The sequence below is a fragment of the Euwallacea similis genome, chromosome 29 (genome assembly GCF_039881205.1).
Source record: "Euwallacea similis isolate ESF13 chromosome 29, ESF131.1, whole genome shotgun sequence".
NCBI lineage: Eukaryota > Metazoa > Arthropoda > Insecta > Coleoptera > Curculionidae > Euwallacea > Euwallacea similis.
Window position 1 is genome coordinate 119,156 of NC_089637.1, and position 21,653 is coordinate 140,808.

Genomic DNA, 21,653 nt, shown 5'->3' on the forward strand with positions numbered 1-21,653 from the left:
TAGCATGAATTTCTCTTTAAGCTGGCTTATTGTGAAATATGCTCGATGAGCTCAACTCTGCATATAAAGATTAAATTTTCGGCGCTAACGTATTTTTTACGTTATATTGTTGTGGTTTTTTGTTGAAAGTTTTTAGTGAATCTTGGATAAAACCTCAGATTAACTAAATTAGGACTAAAAAGCATTAACGCAGTTAAGAAGTTTTAACATTATTACTCAATACCTTTCTGGTTCGAATAGTTGCTTTTGTAACCTTTATTACTCTCCAATCTTTTACACTTTCCATATCATAGTAGTATTGGTTAGATTTCTACTCTTCAGAATATTAATCTCTTCTGCTATTTTGTGGTCAAACATGCTAGTTAACGTGATATGTGAAAGTGTTTACCTGCATAGACTTATACTTTCTAATTACTCAAATTACTCATTTCACTTCAGCTTCATTTTTTCTCCTCCATTTTTTGCATTATGCGATTTGCTATTCTTTTGATTTAATGTACCTTTGTCGTTCATGGGTCATTTTGTGTGTGTAATATTAACTAATTTGTTTGAGATTTAGTTTATTATTTCCTCATCATCGATCACATCATGTTATCACGTTATCAGGTTTCCAAAGTTATTACTCAAATTACAAATACATGACAAAGTAATCAATCAGAACAAAGTAATGAGAAATGGGTCGGAACGTTTCACTAATTTATTTTTCGTCCTCTGGGCGCTACCAAAACCTACAAAAGTTAATAGCAAGAGGTCCCACAACAGGGAATTTTGCATAACGTAACGGCGGTTATACAAAATGAAATTCCGGCATTGTTTTGATCCATTTTCCATTCTAAACCTTACCAAATTTAACTAAATTATCGCTAACATATAACAATTTTAATAAGGTAGTACACACACGTAATACCAAAACTTTGCCAAACGATAGAATAATGCTAAAGCAGTTTTTCATAATACTTTTATCAGCAACGTTATTACTTTTTTAAATGTGAAACCTTCTATCTTTAATTTTTTTTCGTTTTTTCTTGCTAGCTGCTCCAGTTTTTGAGATATTTAGTTCAAAGTTCAAAAGCTTTTTCATTTTTGATATATTTTATAGGCTATTTTACATTGTAAATAACTTTTTAATTACACGGCGCTTTCCGCCGAATTACTTTAAGTTGGTAACACCCTGTATTTCAAAAACAAAGTTTATAAGAAAATAATATGGTGTGAAAAACTGGCATTATTTTAACAAAATCTTTCGTTTGGTGAAGTCTTTGGTATTGTACAGTGAACCACTTTGTATAGTATAAGTTGGTTCGAAAAATGCTTTTTTCTTATACAGGGTGTCATATACATACATTCATAGAGTTCGATGTCGCACGGGTATAATACTTTTACCGCACTCTGGAACACATGTGATCAGATTACATAGGACTAGATACGCGACCCAAAATAACCTGAACTAACCTAAAGCCGTGCAAGAAGGAAGTGTTTACGCAGACGATTAAACGTCCAATAAAAGTATTGTTGGCTATTCAAGTGGGTTATACCTCTTATTAGGGTCGGCAAAATTAATTATTCAAAATTTACGAAATGGCCGCCTTAATCGTTCTATTCGCCCCGAATTGGAATGGGAGTGCCCTCAAGGCCAAAAAATGAGAAAACGGTCTAACAGTAACTCTAAAAAAGGTAATTCTACGTGCCTTCGGGACCCAAGCAGTCGTAGAGATAAAAAAATGGCACTAGACCCATAAAATTGGTCTTTTTAACTGTTACGTTGGAAACATTTTATAAATGGATAAAAAAGTACTTAGCATGAAATATATTCTTAAAACTTTTCTACAAAAAATATTCTAAAAGAAAAACAAATTATTAGCTGCACAAAGAAATTACTTTAAACCCTAAACGCCATTTTGGCAAAATTTGAAGAGCATTCGAGGTGAAAGGAAAGAAAAAGTTGTGCCACCCAACGACTGGTATTTCTGCTTATTGGTTTCACTAGGCATTTGTGTATACAAAGTAGGTACACACATATAACGAAAAATATATATATATTCAAAAAAAACACCTTTGCCATTTTATGGGTCGACCTAAATGTCTTCATTTGCTGGATATGTTTGGTCCAAATTAGGCGCGTGTACGTGGTTGGGTCGATTTAACCCTTTCGATACGATAACCGTGAATTACGTAGATCGTGGACTGGATTGATCGATTATGAAGGACCACCCTGAGTTCGCAGTCTCAGAGACACTGTTTTCGCGTATAAGAGAAACTAAACCTTCTTAACTTAACAAAGGTTTATTGGTAACATTAACAACTATACAATATCGAGAGATACGTTATTTAAAGAATGTTGACGAGAAGAATCTAGCGCGCACGAGTCCGTGAGTAGCGAGAAAAGAGAGCCTCTTCAGTTTCGCACCCTCCTTAAGTACTGATACGAAGGTGTAACACCCATAGACGTACTCCCGATAAGGCCCCATTAGCGGCTTTTAGGCTACCTTGTCGCGTTAAAGCGTAGCACTTAGAGGCATGGTCGCTGGGCTTTTATTGGAGCCCAGCCATTGCATTCGTTTGGCGGTACATTTAATTTAGATTCGCAATTTTAGTCCGACAAAGAATAGCTGGAAATCCCAATCATAAAATAACTTCCCTCAGCCGAAGATGGGTGTTAAGCGCTGGGAATTCCAACAGTATTACCCAATGGCTGGGGTTGTCCATGGGCGTAACATCAGTTTCTTAAACTCACTTTGAACATTTAAACTAATAAATAACATAACTATAATCCATGATATAACAATACGTCGCAAGTCCTAACAGGATATGCACTCAGAAATTCCACGGTAGAGTTGACGCGGACAGCTGCTCTAGTTAACCAGCCATGGAAAGTTTCAAACGAGGAGCTGTTTACGCTGATAATGGACAATGAATAGGTAATGTTAGAACATCGCAACACGTCACTTCTACAATATTCCACTATCGTTCAAGTATCACAAGAAAGAGGATGTTGAGCAACCCCTCACGGAACCTAAGTCCTTACCATTTAACGGACCTTGATTGCACATCATGAAATATACACACATTACCTTTTACTTAATTCATAATTTATTTCCATGGTGCAGTAGCTGGCGATGATGTTTTTTGGGCAGAGTGGTACCATCGAAATAGAAATTCCCACTTTCCAACTTGTTATTGTCAATTTGGATTTGAATGTTGGGGTGACATTGTCAATCTTTGCAATATTGAATCAAGGCCAATTAAATTTAACATTTAAAGTAGCCACTCCGGAGGGAATGAGCATTTTAGAATGTTAATTGATGAAATGTGATAAAAAGATAGGATTCAACAGGAACTGACACATATAGTTTCAGTACCACTTTTTGTGAAAATTTTCATATATTAAATTTATGTTCTGTATTTCCAGATAATTGTTGTTGCCCGTCCAGTTTGTTAACTGAGTTAGGAAGTAATGGGATTCGCTTTCACTAAGTAACTGTATAGTTGTGAAATGAAACCGGTTTAGTCATTTATTAAAAAGTAAAACAAATAATTTGTCGCAACATTAAAGACATTTTTGGATTCGCTCTTCAATTTCCTACAAATTACTCTATCTAAGAAATTTGTTCAAGCCTCTTGTCTATGTCTTCTTGGACATCCTGTATACACCATAATCGTTACATAAACAAGACTTTTACGACCTCTTCCATCTAACCGTAATTCCATTTACATATCACGTTGAAGGTTCCAGTTTTCTGCTCGGCTGGATAAACTGTGGCATTACGCCTATGGACCGATGACCTATCCAGAATCCATTAAATGGGTACATTATGTGGTGTTTTAGTGAGTGGGTTTAGTGCACAGAGCAGCTTATGTTAAAGACTGGGGGTGAAGGAGTGCGGGACGTTTCGTAATGGAGTATGTGTTGTAGCGGAATAGTAATTACAGGAACGCCTAAAACAGTCCATTTTAATGTTTCAGTTTCTAGATTACCTTCATGTAATTTTCAGAATATTTTATAAGCAAATGGAATTAACAGTAATTGAAATCAGATGACTAATGGCCGAAAGAATAAAAAGACATTTTTTTAAAAGTTGGCTGAAAACGAAAAAGACGGCCACGAGAAAAAAATCTGTTTACCTTTTGTGTTTCTGTGAATGGAACGAAGTATTTTGATTATTCAGTAAAAATAAGAACTGCAAAAAATAGCCAGAATTGTAAACACATTTCGAAGAAGTATCTTGTTGACCTCCAAATTGGTCAACTTTCCCCTAATTCAATCTCCCGAGCATATTTTCCATTTGCGAAATCTCCATGCTGCAAGTTACTATCTTGGACACATTGCATGTTATTTAGATCATTAAAAAAATGTTTAAATCGCACTCAAGCTTCTGGCAGTCGAAAAAATCGACATATTTTTTCAATAACGCTTTTAATGGACGAGTTTAAAAAAGTCAAATAAGCGCCTTCAACCAATATCAGAAATCACTGTGAGTGTTCTTAGTGTATTAGAATCATTCGGTTGAATTTCATTCGTTAAATTTCTGCTCCTAAGTTTCCTACTTTATCGATTTACAGTTTTTGCATTTTCTTAAGTACATGGCCTTGAGTGGGTTTCCACGTCTGCCACTATTACTTAACATTCAAATCGTGCAATACCTTATCTTCTATCTCACCAATCTGTCAGAAATCCTGAACGGCTTAGTAAAATTTTTTCTATTCTTAGTAAGATTTTTGGAATTTGAGGATTACTACAGGTCATCGTCACTACCACCCATAAAATCAGATACCTTCACCAATTGTTCTGCTAAGCTCCCGATAAGGTTACAAGTGAGATTTATCCTTCAAACCGTATCTCGAGCACATTTCTATTTATTCAGTATTAATTTATAATCCTTTATACAGCCACTTAAATAGATAGTAATTTTAACTAATGCTAATATGGTATTGGGACGATAAGGTTTCTATTTCCATTTCGTCATATCAGCATGATCAGACGATGCTTTATTTAAGCACTTAAAAGGTTTTCTGAATAATGCGTGAAAAGACGAATTCTCCAATGTTCCTCAATCAGTCATTCAGGTTAATTAAACAAATAATTCAGTCATCTCTGTGTAATTAAATTCCGATTGCTTCCGCAGAAACTGTTAATTGGCAGTTTCTTTCACCACACGGAGGTAATTGAATCCAAAACTGTCTGCAATTAGTGATTGTGTCTTAAATTCCAGTATTTCCATTTCGGTTAAGTTTAGCAACAGGTCACTAAATGCGTTAATTATCGACAATGTTGCCGTTAAGCTTACTTGGTAAACCGACAACGTTGTATCAACGAAATGATCTTATGGATGAAAGAAATAACGTGATTTGAAAACTCGAAGAGCAATCTCTTGATTAGACGTTGCTAGCTGGAAAGTTTTTACGACCCAAAGGGAAATTGCGGTGAGAACTAATCAAATAATTCCACTTAAGATAATTCAAAAAATTTACTACAGGATAGGGTGGTAGAGATGTTAAACAATTGCAACAAATTAAAAGAATCTTAAGAATGCTAAAGTTTCTATCTAAAATGCATCGACAAATGTGTTTCAAAATACTGAATACACAGGGTACTTCAAATTCGACCCTCTCCATTAGGATCTCGGAAACTAGAGGAGATACGAAGAAGTTTAAACAGGGGCAAAATTGTGTAATTTAGGGCTTGGCCAAAAGGCATTTTCAAAATTTGAATTGTCCGAGCACTTCCGAAGATATTCGAAAAAAACTAAAAATTGGAGATTTCGTTTTTATTTATTTTTAGCGTTGTTTGACAAGGAAGTCCAAAGGCACAAGCACATTTCCATTGCCACTTTTTCTCAGCTACACGATGACGCTTTCAGATTTGCCATCCGAGGTAACATTTATTTTTATTTAAATATTAGGGCATTTAAAATAGCAAATTATAGGAAGTTATATATCGATGAAATCAGAATGAAACGCACTATTTTTCTGTTGAAAAATCCAGCAGCATGGCGCCCATAAAAAAAGTTGATGTTGGTAGACCAAAGACGAAACGTCGAATGGCAAATCAGAAAACGTCTCGATTTTTATTGGTATTAATAAGTGTACTCAAGACGTATTCTCGTGGTAAACGTGGATCTCAAAATGCAGATTTATTCTGAATGAGTCTATTGGATCATTTATAATTAAATCCGGCCTGTGCTCCATGGAATCACGATACGCCAATACCTTGACATAAACATACATAAGCAGCACGACTTGGCATATAACCTACGGCATAACTTATCGCAAAAGTCGATGAATCTGAACAGCTCCTTTGAAGAAATACGTCTTTGGAATTGCGTATGTCAGAAAAATGAAATATTACAACAATCCAGTTTGTGTAAGCTTATTGAATTTTTATTCAAAAGAATAACGTAAGCTATTTTTCAATGCATTTGTTCTACGGATTCTCGAGGTATCGGTGCTCAAAGTATGAAAAGTTGTAACAAGAACTTCCCATTTTGGTAAAGTTCAGCAATATTTTGAAATATTTGAGTTCATCATTGATATCAACTTAGTTGACTTCTAGACTATTAGCCTCGGATAACTTATTCGAGATCATTGATCCAGCTTGGAAATGAATTTTTGTAAGGAACCTTTATTTTAAAGAACTTTTCAAATCAACAACATAGGTAAGGAATAGCATCTCAGAAACTACAAGAGATATGAAAATCCATCAGTTCGCGGGTCCTCATAATTATATTGTTCTAGGAATATATTTCTTAATTTAGAATTACTAGTTAATTTGAATTATTCGTTTTTAAGCTCACAAAATTGGTTGTGTGCATTGACATGGTGTTAATATCAGTGTAATTGCAGTATCAGCGAATCAAAAAAATTGAAAAAGTCCACGTCCTAACTCGACCAAACTCACAATAACTTACTTCTTTTACCTCTTTCAGCGCCTAAATTAATTTATAACAGGGTTGGAAAAAGATTTTTTTATAAATATTTAAACAAAACATCTGTTTAATTTTTAATATATTTTCTTTTATTTTAAACACGTTTAAAACATGTCGTAAAAACATATTTTAAACGTTAAAGAAAATTTTTAAACATAAAACCTGCATTTGTAGCGATATACGCAACACATGTAACGCACGTATCCTGGCGTGATTGTTGTGGTTATATGCTAATCTATCGGCGTGTCCCAGCTGCACACAGTTAATTTGCTGGTATAGGCGTAGAGAAATTAAATTAATAAATGCCAATATGTCAATTTAAGGACCTATAAATTGGCATATGGTTATGGGCGACCCATCAACGCAGTCTGGCAACCGTGACAAAAGAACGAATCGGGTACTCCCCGATCTCGGGCTCCGGAATATGCCGCAAGCTTCAAAACACCTACGAAGTACACCACTCATCGTCATCGTTTTACCATGAACAGTTAATTAAATGAAAATATTATGACCTTGTGCTATTAAACGTTTAGACGACTCCCGTATTTTTCATCAGCTACTGCAATTCTATTTTCGGAGAAAAGTCGAGAAATGTCAGGTCAGGAAAATATATTTATTTTACTTATCTGAATACTTGACAAGTACATTACCGGGCAATTTTAAACAGTGAAATAATATTTTACTTGTCCACGCATTCGTCTGATAAGTTACTGGTCAATTTCACTCTATATGTTAAAAGTGTCAACTGTCATTATGATTTCTGTCACATGTGTTGCTTACTCTGTCATTATTGAAGTTGACGGCCAAAATCAAAACTTTTCAGACAAATTCAATATGACTTGGTCAAATATTTGTACGGTAATTTACTAATCGGGCAATCGTCGTCTTACTCCTGTTCTTGTTAATATTGGAATAAATCTTTCTTGAAAAGCAAAGCGTTTTTTAATATTCAGTTTTAAACTACGTTTAAAACCATTTTAAATCACCTTAAAAATTACTATGAAGACCTGTTTAAAATCAAATAGTTTAAAACACAACCCCGATTTCTACCATATTTCAGATAAAGCTTGAAATATCAAAGATAGAGATTTAGTTTATGACATCATTATCGATTTTCTGATGAAAAAATTGTTGGAAATTACCATAAACCTCATAGATATATCCTTTTCTCTTGAAATACACGACTGAAAATGTGTTTAGCGAGGTTCCCCAAGCTGCCAGGCCTCACCTACAACTCTCCGTGAAATCTATGAGTGTTTGGCTCGTCCTGCAAAACACTACTTTCCGGTATTCGAACGTACATATGTATATGTATGTACATACAAGGTGTCAATTTAAAAAATTCCCATCCTTATTACCTCGAAACAGGATAGATTTTTTAAAAATCGCCAGAACTCATTAATTTTGTTATAAAGGGGAACAATTTTTATGTAGAATTAATTACGCGTCTCTCAACCCTCTACCCCCCAGAGCCACCCTCTCAAATATCTTAAACGGTAAAGGGGGTTAAGTGATATATCATTTTAAAGGATTTTTCATTCTCTACATTTTGACATCTTATTTGTTACATATGACTGTTGAATTATGTTACTTAACCCCCTTTAGAGTTTAAGATATTTAAGAGGGTGTCTCTTTGAGGGGGGAGTAGAAGGTTGAAACAGGCGCAATGAGTTCTACATAAAAATTGTTTCCTCTAGATAAAAAAAACCGACGTCTTCCGACGATTTTTTAAAAATGTATCCCTTTTCGATATAATAGGAGTGGAAAGTTTTCAAATTGACACCCTGTATATGAGTGCCAAGCGCTACCTTTTATGTTGATATTCTGAGGTAACTAAATCATAAGTAGTGTCGGTTGTCCATGAATATCAATAAAAAGTGTCAAATAGATACTGGCAAATCTATTAAATAAATGCTAAATTTACTCCAAAGCCATGAATTCCACAATTGAAGATGCTGCAGAAGAAACCACCGCAGCATTTTTAACGAAAAAGCAAAAATTAATATACAAGAAACGATATACGGACATCAAAAAATGGTGCGAAGACTAAAAAGTAAGCGAAAATAAGACAAATAGCGTGTTCCTGGCATATTTTCTTAAAGAATCGAAGTAACTGCAGGCTGGTTTAATTCGGAAAGATGCGAAAGGATTTTTGTTTTTCTAACTTTTTATTTGATTATACGAGTGAATGATTACGCCAGAAAGAGTAAAAAAATTACTCTCATTGGAGTAAATGATCCACTTTAAACCCACCTTAGAAGGGGAATGGTGCTACTTTAGTGTTCTAAATGTAAAAAATGTATTTAATTTGCTGTTTGCAAAGCGTTCTAGTTTCGAGTGAGCAGATCCGATTTCTAAGCTTAAAAAAATATTTATGAAAAACCAGAATATCCATTAATTCTACATATTTTTTACCGTCGAAACTTATCATGATCTTTAGAAAATCTTTAAAGCTAAGAAAAAGCGAATAACGACGAGTTTAAGGCTTTTTTTAAACAAAATGTTATATTTTTTATTTTACATTCGAAAAGAACTCTTTTTTGTACAGTCTGACGATATAAATTCTGACTTTCCTTATTATTTGCTTGATTGTTACCACTGGTTGAATAAAATTGCAATTGAAATTGCTCGTTTGAAGCATCACGATCATATTCCGCCTAAACATCACAGACTTGAAAAGGCATTATCAGTGCTGCTTCCAGAAGAATAGTAGTTACATCGAACATTTTAATTTCTGGTAGTTAAATTTCATTTAGTTGTTATACATCCTTGTTGAATAAGATTACATAATTAAAAACTGGCTTTAACAAAGGTGCTTGAAGCATGAAACAAAGAGGGTTTTCATTGCGAAATTTATGTAAAAAGATTCGCCTTTTCCAAATATTAAAAAAAAATGACATTTCATTAAACAAACAAATTGTTATCGATATTTTAACTTTGGCCGTTAATACAAAGGATGGCTTTTCGTAAAATGTTTATTCAGCCTTCGAAATGGGCTCTGTTCATTCGCAAGTGAAATTGCTTTGTGCCTACACATTTTTTAAAGTCGATAAATGTTCGTTTTTTGACATATAAAGTATGACTTTTTAATTGAATGTCTTCATCCAAAGGAACATATCCAAACAAACCTTTATCTTTCTTTCTAATATAACATCCTTTCTTGTTCTATCGCTGAGGTTAGCAGTCATTGGTCTTTAATTTTTGATATTGGATATTATCCTTTTGATAACTATAACTATTACATATTCGACCTAGCTCCTCAACTTTATTTTGGTTTTTGTATCGCAACGCAGTCTTCAAGCCACAAGCAGATATTTGATTTACCAATTTTGCCTTCTCCCAAATGATCAATTTTCTTTTAATTCTCGTATACTTCAATTTTATGCAAGTTGACTCCAGAGCCGACCAATTCCTTCAGGTTTAGATGTGCAAGATGAAGTTCAGAATGTTCTTCTTGCAGATCTGCGTTCTCAATCTTCCTTTTCATCATACGCCGCAATAGACAGCGTTTCTCATTGCATATTACACATCCGAAATCTGTAGCCTTCTTCGTTTGATGCCATAGAATACTTTAACCTCCTTATTCGTCCCACTAAGCGCTTTGTTGTTGCTAGATGGAGCATGCAACGGCATTACAGCCCCATCTCAATCTGATTCTTATTTTATTTTCATTGGGATCCAAAAGTTCTTGCACTATAATTTCTCGTTTAGTATGGGAATCGTATCAAACATTATCCTGCAGGGAAACCAGAAGAGAAAAGGAAGGAGGAGGAAGCCATGGAGAGAAACACTTAATGATAAAAAAGGCGAAGACCTTTAATTTTCTCAGTATGGCAACACTCAGTAGAAGAGCACTTTACACCTGACGGTTTTCTGCCAATTTACAATACAGAGGAATTTCATGCACAAGGAAAAAATCAAACAGGTTATGAATGCGTTTTACGTAGACTTCTGCACTGTCCTATCATCTGGTCAGTATCCCTTGACAAACCGAAATAAGCGGTAGAAAAACGTGTCTTTGACCACTCACTACTATCACAGCTCTACTTAAATCCCCTCGACTGCTTAACAGAGAAAACGTCATCAAGAGACTAGACTAAAATATCTGATGAAGCCAAATCGTTCAAACTTTTGCGTCACGTTCTCATATCACACTTAAATACCCTTTAAATTTTTTTAATATGTATTTTCTCATAGATATCTACACGGAATTACCGGTTCTTGACTTTGGAATAACTTGTTTGACAAATTACTTACCGACAAAGCAGATCGTTATCGAAGCATTTTACTCTTGCATCCACGAGGACTAAATCGTGGGACTTTGCCTGATACTCATCCAGGGCTCCTATATCATTATTGCTGGATGTTATTTCGAAACCGAGCTTGTCCGCTGCCTTTGAGATTGTATCACATACGGGGTCTGGATGAGCAAATACTAATAATAACTGCAAAGAAACGGAATTCTATTAATCTGAATACATAGTAGTACATAGTGAGTACAATGAATATCGAAGCGATTTCTCTTTAGCCATGATGAGATAAAATGCCTTTGCTTCGAAAAATGAAGGTATTTTTCATTTAACTCGGTTTAATTGAAAGCATTATTTGAAACAAGAATTTCTAATCGACGTTCTGGTGTTGAAGTGTAAATTAACAACAAAGTGTGCTTTTAATTCCCAAATACATGTCTTCCATTTTTCAGCAATTTGAAATATTTTGGATCTGATGTAGGTAAGTAGTAAAAAATTGTACGGTTTGAAATACCTTCGAAGACGAGATAAAGTATAACAACGGGAAGGTAGCAAACTGTGTATACTTCAGAATTTAATAAAAAGTTAAGTTTAATTTTATTTCATTAAGGGATAATGGTAAAAACCACATACAGAGTGGTCATTATCTACCTTGTTGTGTGGGCTAAGGTTTTTTTAAAATAATTATATGTAAAAGTTTATTAAATCACAAGATGCTTTGCAATTTTGACATCTAAAAAAAGTTTTAAATTACTGAAGTATCCCAAACAAAGTGAAAATAGTCAATTATCTCAACGCTAAATATCTCGTAAACTATTTACTCTAGAAAAGCACTATACATTTTTATTGATAGATTTTTTCCATAAAATACCTACGATGCAGTTCTTAAAACATTTTTTTCGTTTTTCTTTTCGGATATACATACAGGGCGATTCTGAGTTTAATGAGGGAAATTTACTAGGCTATAGAAGTGGAAAAAAGAAAAAGAAAAATCAATTTTAATACGTCACACTTCCAAAATTAGTTTTTTTTTGTCAATAGCTCCTACAATTTTTAAATATACAGGGTATTTCAAATTCGACCCTCACCATTGGGATCTCGGAAACTAGAGGAGATACGAAAAAGTTTAAATGGGGGCAAAGTTGCGCAATCTAGTGCTTGATCGAATACCGTTTTCAAAATTTTAATTTTCCGAGTACTTCCGAAGATATCCGAGAAAAACTAAAAATTGGAGAATCCATTTTTATTTTTTTTTAGCGTTACTTGACAAGAAAGGTTAAATCCGTAAGCACATTTTCATTGTCACTTTTTCTCAGCTACACAATGACATATTCAAATTTGCGATCCGACGTTTCGTCTTTCGGCTACCATCATCAACTTTATTTTTTCTTATGGGCCCCATATTGGATTTTTCGACAAAAAAATAGTGCGTTTCATTCTGAATTCATTGTTATAGAATTTCTTATAATTTACTTTTTTAAAAGCCGAAATATTTAAATAAAAAGAAATATTACATAGTTGGCCTTGACTCCATCGAAAGACTTTCTTTTGTTCGCGTTATATGACAGAACTTCTCAAACGAATTTAGAGCGTGTGCAGATTTCCAATGAAAATGAGTTTCCGAAGTGAAGAAAAACGAGATATGTTAAGACTTTATTACAAATTTGATAGGAACAGTACGAAAACAGCTCAAATGTATTTTGAGTTATATCCGGAAAGACAACAGCCGCATAGAACATTATTTAAAACTTTGGACGAACATTTAGCTGAGTTTGGTGCTTTTGAAAAATCTAGGATGAAGTATGGAAGCAGAATGAAAGAAGATACTAGAAATAACCTACTGGCAGAGACAAAACTAAATTATTATTAAATGATACAACAAGTGTTCAGATTGACGACCTTCCTCCTGCATACATAAACGAACACGTCTATTTAAATTAGTGACAGCCCTAATAATATTTCTCCTTCTGATTACTCTACATTGTGTAATGATGTTTTCTCTAAGTTCTTCTATTGCGTTATAATCTCGATTCTCATATATTCTATTTTTCAAAGTGCCCCACAAAAAAGTCGTCAATTTGAGCACTTGTTGTAACATTTAATAATAATTTAGTTTTGTCTCTGCCAGTAGGTTATTTCTAGTATCTTCTTTCATTCTGCTTCCATACTTCATCTTAGGTTTTTCAAAAGCACCAAACTCAGCTAAATGTTCGTCCAAAGTTTTAAATAATGTTCTATGCGGCTGTTGTTTTTCCGGATATAACTCAAAATACATTTGAGCTGTTTTCGTACTGTTCCTATCAAATTTGTAATAAAGTCTTAACATATCTCGTTTTTCTTCACTTCGGAAACTCATTTTCATTGGAAATCTGCACACGCTCTAAATTCGTTTGAGAAGTTCTGTCATATAACGCGAACAAAAGAAAGTCTTTCGATGGAGTCAAGGCCAACTATGTAATACTTCTTTTTATTTAAATATTTCGGCTTTTAAAAAAGTAAATTATAAGAAGTTCTATATCAATGAATTCAGAATGAAACGCACTATTTTTTTGTCGAAAAATCCAATATGGCGCCCATAAGAAAAAATAAAGTTGATGATGGTAGCCGAAAGACGAAACGTCGGATCGCAAATTTGAATATGTCATTGTGTAGCTGAGAAAAAGTGACAATGAAAATGTGCTTACGGATTTAACCTTTCTTGTCAAATAACGCTAAAAAAAAAAAATGGATTCTCCAATTTTTAGTTTTTCTCGGATATCTCCGGAAGTACTCGGAAAATTAAAATTTTGAAAACGGTATTCGATCAAGCACTAGATTGCGCAACTTTGCCCCCATTTAAACTTTTTCGTATCTCCTCTAGTTTCCGAGATCCCAATGGTGAGGGTCGAATTTCAAATACCCTGTATAGGTGAAATTTTAAAAGTATGCATCATTAGACTGTAAATCGTTTTTCTTACAATCTTCAGGAGGATCATTATTTTATGTTCAGGCACTACTTTTACTTCCTAAATTTCTTCGAGATAAGCTCCTAATCCAAGATAACCTTAAATCTAAAATTCTTGTTCAACTTGTTTGGCAGCTGCATTTTTTCCACGTAAATGACAAAGCTGGCAATTTTTTAATTGATGAGACTTTTTTAAATTAGTGCAAAATTGTTCTTTCAGTCTTATTTGCTCAAATAGCTCAAAATCGATTGCACATATGGAAAAAACGCCTGTGACAGTAAATTTTCTAAATTGAAAAAAGAATTCCAATTTTATAACGTGAAATGAATGTTTAGGCTAATAAAAAGGATGTCTGATTCAAATTTCCCAATTTCAAAAACTCTAATAATGCAAATTAGTTGGAGTTAGTTTAGGTTATTCAAACGTTAATATTTCAGCAAAATATTTAACGAACTGTAGGATCTACAAATGCAAAAAAGAGAAAATGAATTGAATACAAAATTTAACACTTTATATTCGATAACGAAGCTTTAATGAAAAAATTAGGTTAAAACTGTGTTCCCTATTTAGTTTTCCCAATTTTACTGGCAATGAAGTTTTACCGATTGAAATCTGAATTATCATACACATATACCACAAAGTTACCATTTTTTTATACTTGCTGAAAAATTGCTTTCTTCCTCTCATATGATGTGCAACTTTGTATGTTTGATAAATAATTTTTCTCCCATAAATTTAATAAAAAGACGAATTTTTTTACTATAGCGAATGTGATTCACTCAAGACGGGTGTAGAAACACATGCGAATTTAATTCAATGTGTTTACAAACAACGTATTATTGTTGAACAACCATAGTAATATCATTTAAGTAACCATTAGGAAATGCATAGCTTTGTGTAACGAGTGAGATCCTACAATATCACAGGAGTTTTACAAAATAGCATTTCCTGAAGAGTTTCATATATGATTTTTTCTCATTTTGGGATAGCATGAAAAGATAACAAGAAAGTGGTATAAAATTCTCCTATTCATTAACTGAAATTGCGGAATGAAGGCTCTCATTATGTAACTAATTACGAAATGAAATTAAGGGTGCTAACTTTCATAAAGAAGTCCTTCGCAATCTGGGCAAAAATACCTATCAATTTCTGTAGTAATAAAAAGTATATTGTGGAACACTTTCGAAAATCACTTTGAAAAGTGTTGTTTTCGACATAGTTGTTGAATATTGAGATTCAGGTTTTTTCCACATCTGGTCAGGTGCTTTTCTTGACATGATATTTGGCGTCCCTAAGGTGTTAGGAGAAAAGAGACCCCACAGACCGTTTCTGGTCGTAAATGTAGTAATTTTAAAATATTTTAAAATCTCCCAATACCAAAAACTAACGCTTTGGAGTTTTAAAAACAGGATACCCCGGATACCAAATGATGCGTTCGTTTAGCCCAAAAATGTACATTTTCTATAACTTTAATCATTGGCTGTTGTGCCATTGAAAATTCAAATATTATAATAAGAAAATAAACATATGTCTAAAGCTTAAACCAAATTCTAAGCTTGGTACTGCTGTATATGTTCACATCTACATGGTGTTACAAAATTTCTTGACAAAAAACAGTAAATTATGAAAATAAAAGTAGGGAAATATTGAAATTTAGTAATTGTTACCCCTAGTATTCATAAAAATACCTTCTTTATGAAAAAGCATTAACAAGTGCATTTAAAGGACTAATAATACCACGGGTTGGGTCACGGTCCGATCACGGTCTGGTCAAGATCAGGTCAACTCTTCAAAACATTCACTTCTTATGGTTTATTCACATTAACAGGACGATCAAGTGACGGTCCCAACAATAGGATATTTGACCTGACCTTGATCGACCAGTGACCTGATTTGATAATACGAACCGCCCTTAACTTTTTGAGGGATCATTATCGGTGCAAAAATTAATTTAAACGAACAAAGCAATTTAGAAAGAAATTCATAAAATATTAGAATATTTCTTGGTGGTGCATTAATTCTTTGGAATATGAAGAAAGGAGTATGCAGAAATTCTCACCTTTAAATGATGCTTAGGTGTAGGTGATATCAGTCCATATTTCGCTTCATTTGGCCCTCGCTGAAATAACAAAAAAAAAAAACGTTTTAAGCAAATTTCATCTACATCTCGTCTTCTAGATATTATTAAATTCTCTTGCCGTTGGAATTTTAACTTGTATCTTCCCCTTTCGCTTGGTTCTATCGTAAAATTTATTCGAATCAGGAACGATGTTTGTACTTTTTTTCTGAGATATGTTCATGAAAACCGGATTTATTCATTTTTAGGAATTGTCACGATCCGCTCTAGGAGTTAGAACGTCATTAAAAATATAAAATATTACAAAAATAATTAGGAAAAGTTTCTTGCGACTTACTGCTTTGTCGTGTGGTACTTTAAATTGACCTTGACAAGAGGATATTTCCAGTAGATGCCAGTAATGAGTATTTTCAGGAATTTGAAATATACAGTTTCGAATTAACGAAATCCAATTTATTGACGATAAATTATTATAGATTGGAATTAAATGCCTTGGAAATTCCTCCTGTTCACAATAAACTTTAATCCTGAAACCGGAACAAAGATGAGTATACGAGTTACATCCTCTCTGATTAAAGATATCGATAGTTTTAAATTAAAGTCGATATTGAGCGGAAGCAAAGCCATTACACATTAGAAACTCATCGTTGTAGCACAATAAAAGTTACCTACTTAATATCTAAGAAATTTTATTTTACCCTAATGGATAACCTTAGTGCGAAATGAATAGGTCACCGCCCATGCAAAAACCGATAGCGATTTTGCTTATCTGATATTTTTTAAAACGAATTGACTTCTCAGAAAATGTAAGTAGAGTAGGACAGTGGTTCAGAATTAACATCCACAATGACAAATTTATTCTACTCAGTACCTATTATGGCTCTAAAAACTATGTCCCACTCTATATCCATAGATAAACCACGCTTCATACGGTTTTCAGCAGTCACCAATGGAAGCCTGTAAATGCTTCAATAATGTAACTATTCGATCCGCAATGGGAAATACAGAGAAAAACACAAGTAATGGGATTCTGTGTTATCCTGAATCAATCAAGTCCAAAAAGCTATGCATATCAATACTGGTGTTATTGGCAATATTCCTCCTGCCCCTTGCGGACAGATTATGACTGGCAATAATCTGGCACCACGTTCTCATATTGATTTCTACAGAGATGAATTAATGAGCCTCAGCGAACAATTCTCATTAAGAGAAACTTTTACCTTCGCCGCTTTCAATATGGAAGAAGAAACTGATGATTGAAGTCTGCGCGAGGACACTGAACTACTGGGATCAGTCTCAAATTGTATAGTACGTCTCTGATACCGCGCTTCGCGGGCCTCCCCAATAACATCCCCATTTTTGGCCCGTTTCCTCTCGTCACTTTTCTTCGAACACGACCCCCAGAAACACAACCAACTCCCCCCTGTATGCTCGTCCTGCTCATACAGGGGTGTAGAAACGCCGAAGTTATCATTAGCAACCGTTACCGGATAGCCGCAATTGTCGCAAATAATCGACATTTTACCGAATGCTAGACATTCTAAGTGAATGTTTCAACGCAAACTACATATTTTATTGTCCAATAAAAAAAATATAGATTTTCCCGCTTATCGGGATTGATAACAAGAGAGGTAATGATTAAATACGTAGCGGGTTTCGATAAAATTTTGTAAACATCTGATACTACACACTTTTCAGGTTACAGGATGTGTGTGAAATTGGGAGATAATTCTACAGCGTAACAAGCCGGGGATTAGGTCTTGTTGATGAATAATAAAGTGGTTTGAGATGACAGTGTCTTCGTTGTTAACCGAAGGCGAAACAGCGTTTGGCAATGGCCCCCCCCGTTGTTCGACCGTGAACCGAAAATGGGATTAAAAATTGACATGTTTTTTACTCAATTATCAAAAGCCGCGGGGAGTCATTCGGAAGAGAAATGTTGGGCTTTCTCATGACTTTCGCATGAAGTCGATCCGACGAGGGGGGCCGGAGCAACGGCGTAGAAAAGTCGAACGTATAAAATTTGCTCCGTTGGCCTCCAAGAGAGGTTGCAATTATCCATTATTGTATCCATGCCTCGGGGGCCCACACAAACCTGTTGTCGAGGATTAAAATCGGTCCAACAAGGAAATTGCGAGAAGTTCCCGAAGCTTGGGCAATTTTTGCGCTTGCACGGCTCGCTTCTGGTCAGAAAAGGCCCTGTATTTGAGACCTTTCGACCGTGTTGCATATGGCATGGGAAAGGATACATCCCGGGATCTTGTCTTGTGCTAGAAGCGACCCCGCAGGTGGTGGCTCAAAATGGTGAATAATGAAAATCTACAAGGTGAGAAAATCTCTGAACTTTGAATATGAGGCCGCATCGTGGCTTTCCCCTTGGAGATGCTGCAATGCGTCCGGCTCCACGAAAATATTTGGAATTTTCTCTATCGATTACCTATTTCATCTAAAATTTTATTACCGCAGTTCGTCTAAAATGCATAGAAAATACTTTAAATTCCAATCGAATAATCCAACTCTACATTTATCCAAATAGCGTAGAGATTTATAGCGCTAATGTCAATTCACTGCAATGCCTAGAATGATCACTTTAAGTAGTCCATGAAATATTGAAATTTGCCCGTTTTCTAAGGCCCATGCACGACACTTCGTGGACATTTCAAAAAGATCGAAGAAGAAAAAGGAAGTCAAAATTGTGACACCGACAAATTTGACTTGATAGAAAAAATATTAATTTTTGAAGGTATTTTTCATAGTGTTTGAATTAAAATTAATTCTAGAAAAAGTCTAACGCATAATTTCAAATTTTATGGATTATACTAAAATTAGCTGTCTTGTGGGACGTGAATTGTTGCGAGTGGCAGCTGGAAATATTTTCCAGTTGAAAAGCTCACCAGAAAGGTATTATATTAAAAAACGTTCAATTTAGAGTTCCGCCTGCTGTTTAATATATGTACATCAATCAATTATAGCTATTTGCTTTACAAAGCGAAAACGTAGCTAATTTACTGCCGTAGCGAGATGCATACGAGTACAAGCTACAGCAGGAATTTTCCCGAAGTAAAACACATAATTTTTTTCCTATCGACAAAGAAAGTGAATTAGTGAAACACTACTGCGTCAAGCTTAAAAATGTTAAATTTAATGCCTAGGCAGAAAAGCGTTATTTTACCGCCTAGGCAGTAAAAATGACACTCTACAGCCTGTTTTGTGTCCAGAAAAGGTTATTTTTTTCTTATGAATCTGAAAAAAAATATATTTTTTAATGAGTGTTCAAAGTAGCAATATCTGCAACTGAGACACAAGTTGATAATGTTCTCGAATACGAAAATAATTTCCGACGACTAGATCATTATACTTTTCCTGCGGCCAAGCATGATGCAAACAGTGGAAAAAATATTAAATTACAATATTATTGTTATTATATTACCAACCTCAGTCTCATACGTTGTGTTTTTGAATTAAAAAGTTACGTAACAAGCAAAATTTGCTGCACGTCTCATGTTGCATTTTTTATGCCTCATACCGTAACCTACGTTAAGGCAGTTTGTGAGTCTAAAACGAAGGGTGCGATTGTCGGTATAAGAATATTTAATTAGTAAAAAATCTAGTTAAATCATTACAATAAGTCCCTTCTAAATCAAAATTTTCAAATTCAGATACCTCCCACTCCCTTTTGGAAAACTTAACGAAAATTTAGAAATTTTAGAAGAACTCATCGCAAACTCATCTGGACGTTAAATTTTTGGCTCGTAATTTAAGGATAAAATTATTATTGCACACTGTCCCAAAGTACCTATACTTTCAAGATGGTAAATTTTCATTAGAAAGTTAATTTAAAATTTCAGAGAGTCTTTTAAGAAATGAAATATTCCGATCTTGTGAATAGTGTGTCAGGGTTAAGGACTTACCATCCTTGTAAAATCTTTATTTCTTGTCCGATTTTGACATTTTTTTTTTGTTAATTGTATATTCAAAATGCACATTTGTCTAATAGGTACGATGACTCTTCATCCATAATCATGGCTAACTGTGTGCATTTTTATGCGATTGAATTTCAAAAAGTACTATTAGGGCTTTTTTAAGATAAAAATGAAGACAGATTCTCAATTAGAAGGACCTTAAACCCGCCTGTATTGATTTTCATTTTTCTGCTCTACAGAGTTTTGGAGAAAATGAATAAAACATGTTTTTTACCTAAACAAGTTTTAAAATCTGTAAAAAATTTATTTTAACAATAAAACTGATTTGCGATTGTTCAAGGAAAAATGTATTACTAGTATTAAAGAACTTTGAACAGTTTAAATACTAAAAACTCACCTTTTTGCAATATATTAATATTACAATTTAATATAGAATTAACAAAATACTAACTGAGACAAAATAGTTTTTTGGGTTAAATATTAGTATTTTCAACTAACACACCCCCAAATTCTCACACATTTTTCAATACGTCGACGATTATTTGTTAATACGTCATTTAGTTGATGTCGAGTTATGCTCCAACAAGCTTCTCTAACACGTACACAAAGCTGTTCGCGGGTTTGGGGTCCTGTGGCATAAACTTTATTTTTTACTGCTCCCTAATGGAAAAAGTCCATGGGCCTAATATCTGCAGATCGCGGCGGCCAAGAGGACTATTTCATCCGGTTCACCGTTTGGGCAAATAGTAAAATTTCAAGATATATCTATTTTGAGATTATACTATGCCTTTACGTAAATTTTGGTTGATGGCTTTAAGTCTTAAGTATTCTAAACTGCCTGTCCCATATCCGCCACTGCTCGTGATTGCCATACCGGCAATAAGAGATACTTGTATGCCTGCAACTTTTGCACCTCGCAGCAGAACACTGCAACTATCCAATAACAAAAATATTTCTAACAATTCAAACGAAGCACATTACTGTTGTACCAACTAATACTTTTAACCCTCAATGGAAACTTCTGCTCGGCATCAACCCTTCCTAGCCAAGAAAGTTTCATTAAATTAAACTCGAAGAAAACTAGGAATTAAATCCTCTATACGTCTTAACTCGCAATCACTTATAAACTTATCGAGTATTTTCTAACAACTGAACCTCCTTGAGATTAACCAAAATCTTCCGGAAATATTGAGTGTAGTTAGCTTCCAAATCTGTCTGTTACGTTATTAATTATTGTGACACTTTCAATCGCACTCAATCGTTAAATGAAAATTGTTGCGAAGTTGCTTTGTTCTGCACGAATCGGTTCAAAATGGAATGTAAGTTCTTGGCTACTACCTTGAAGTTCATAACGTGTGCAGTTAATCAATAAGGAACATTTTAGTTGTTATTACCTCAGGTCAAGCAATTTCCTACATTGATTCAATAATTTGAATTGCTGAGAGTTAATAATTCGTTAGTTCGTTAGTAATTCGTCATAAATTCGCGTTGGGAATTCAATTTAATTTCTAATTCTAAACCAAATATGATCAGAT

The 21,653-nt window shown here is 34.2% G+C and overlaps 1 protein-coding gene across 6 annotated transcripts in view; it reads right to left on the reverse strand.

Annotated features, from left to right (window-relative positions):
- Pde8 (phosphodiesterase 8) overlaps window positions 1–21,653 on the reverse strand; it is a 145,984-nt gene that overhangs the window by 55,590 nt on the left and 68,741 nt on the right. For 5 of the 6 annotated variants that reach the window (XM_066403529.1, XM_066403533.1, XM_066403530.1 and 2 more), the window contains 2 exons: window positions 16,178–16,237; window positions 11,181–11,368 (listed from right to left, as the gene is read on the reverse strand). In XM_066403529.1, the coding sequence (XP_066259626.1) occupies window positions 11,181–11,368; window positions 16,178–16,237 (248 nt within the window). Of the gene's footprint in view, window positions 1–11,180; window positions 11,369–16,177; window positions 16,238–17,415; window positions 17,745–21,653 lie in introns of those variants that run through there. The other variant, XM_066403528.1, reaches the window with a different exon arrangement.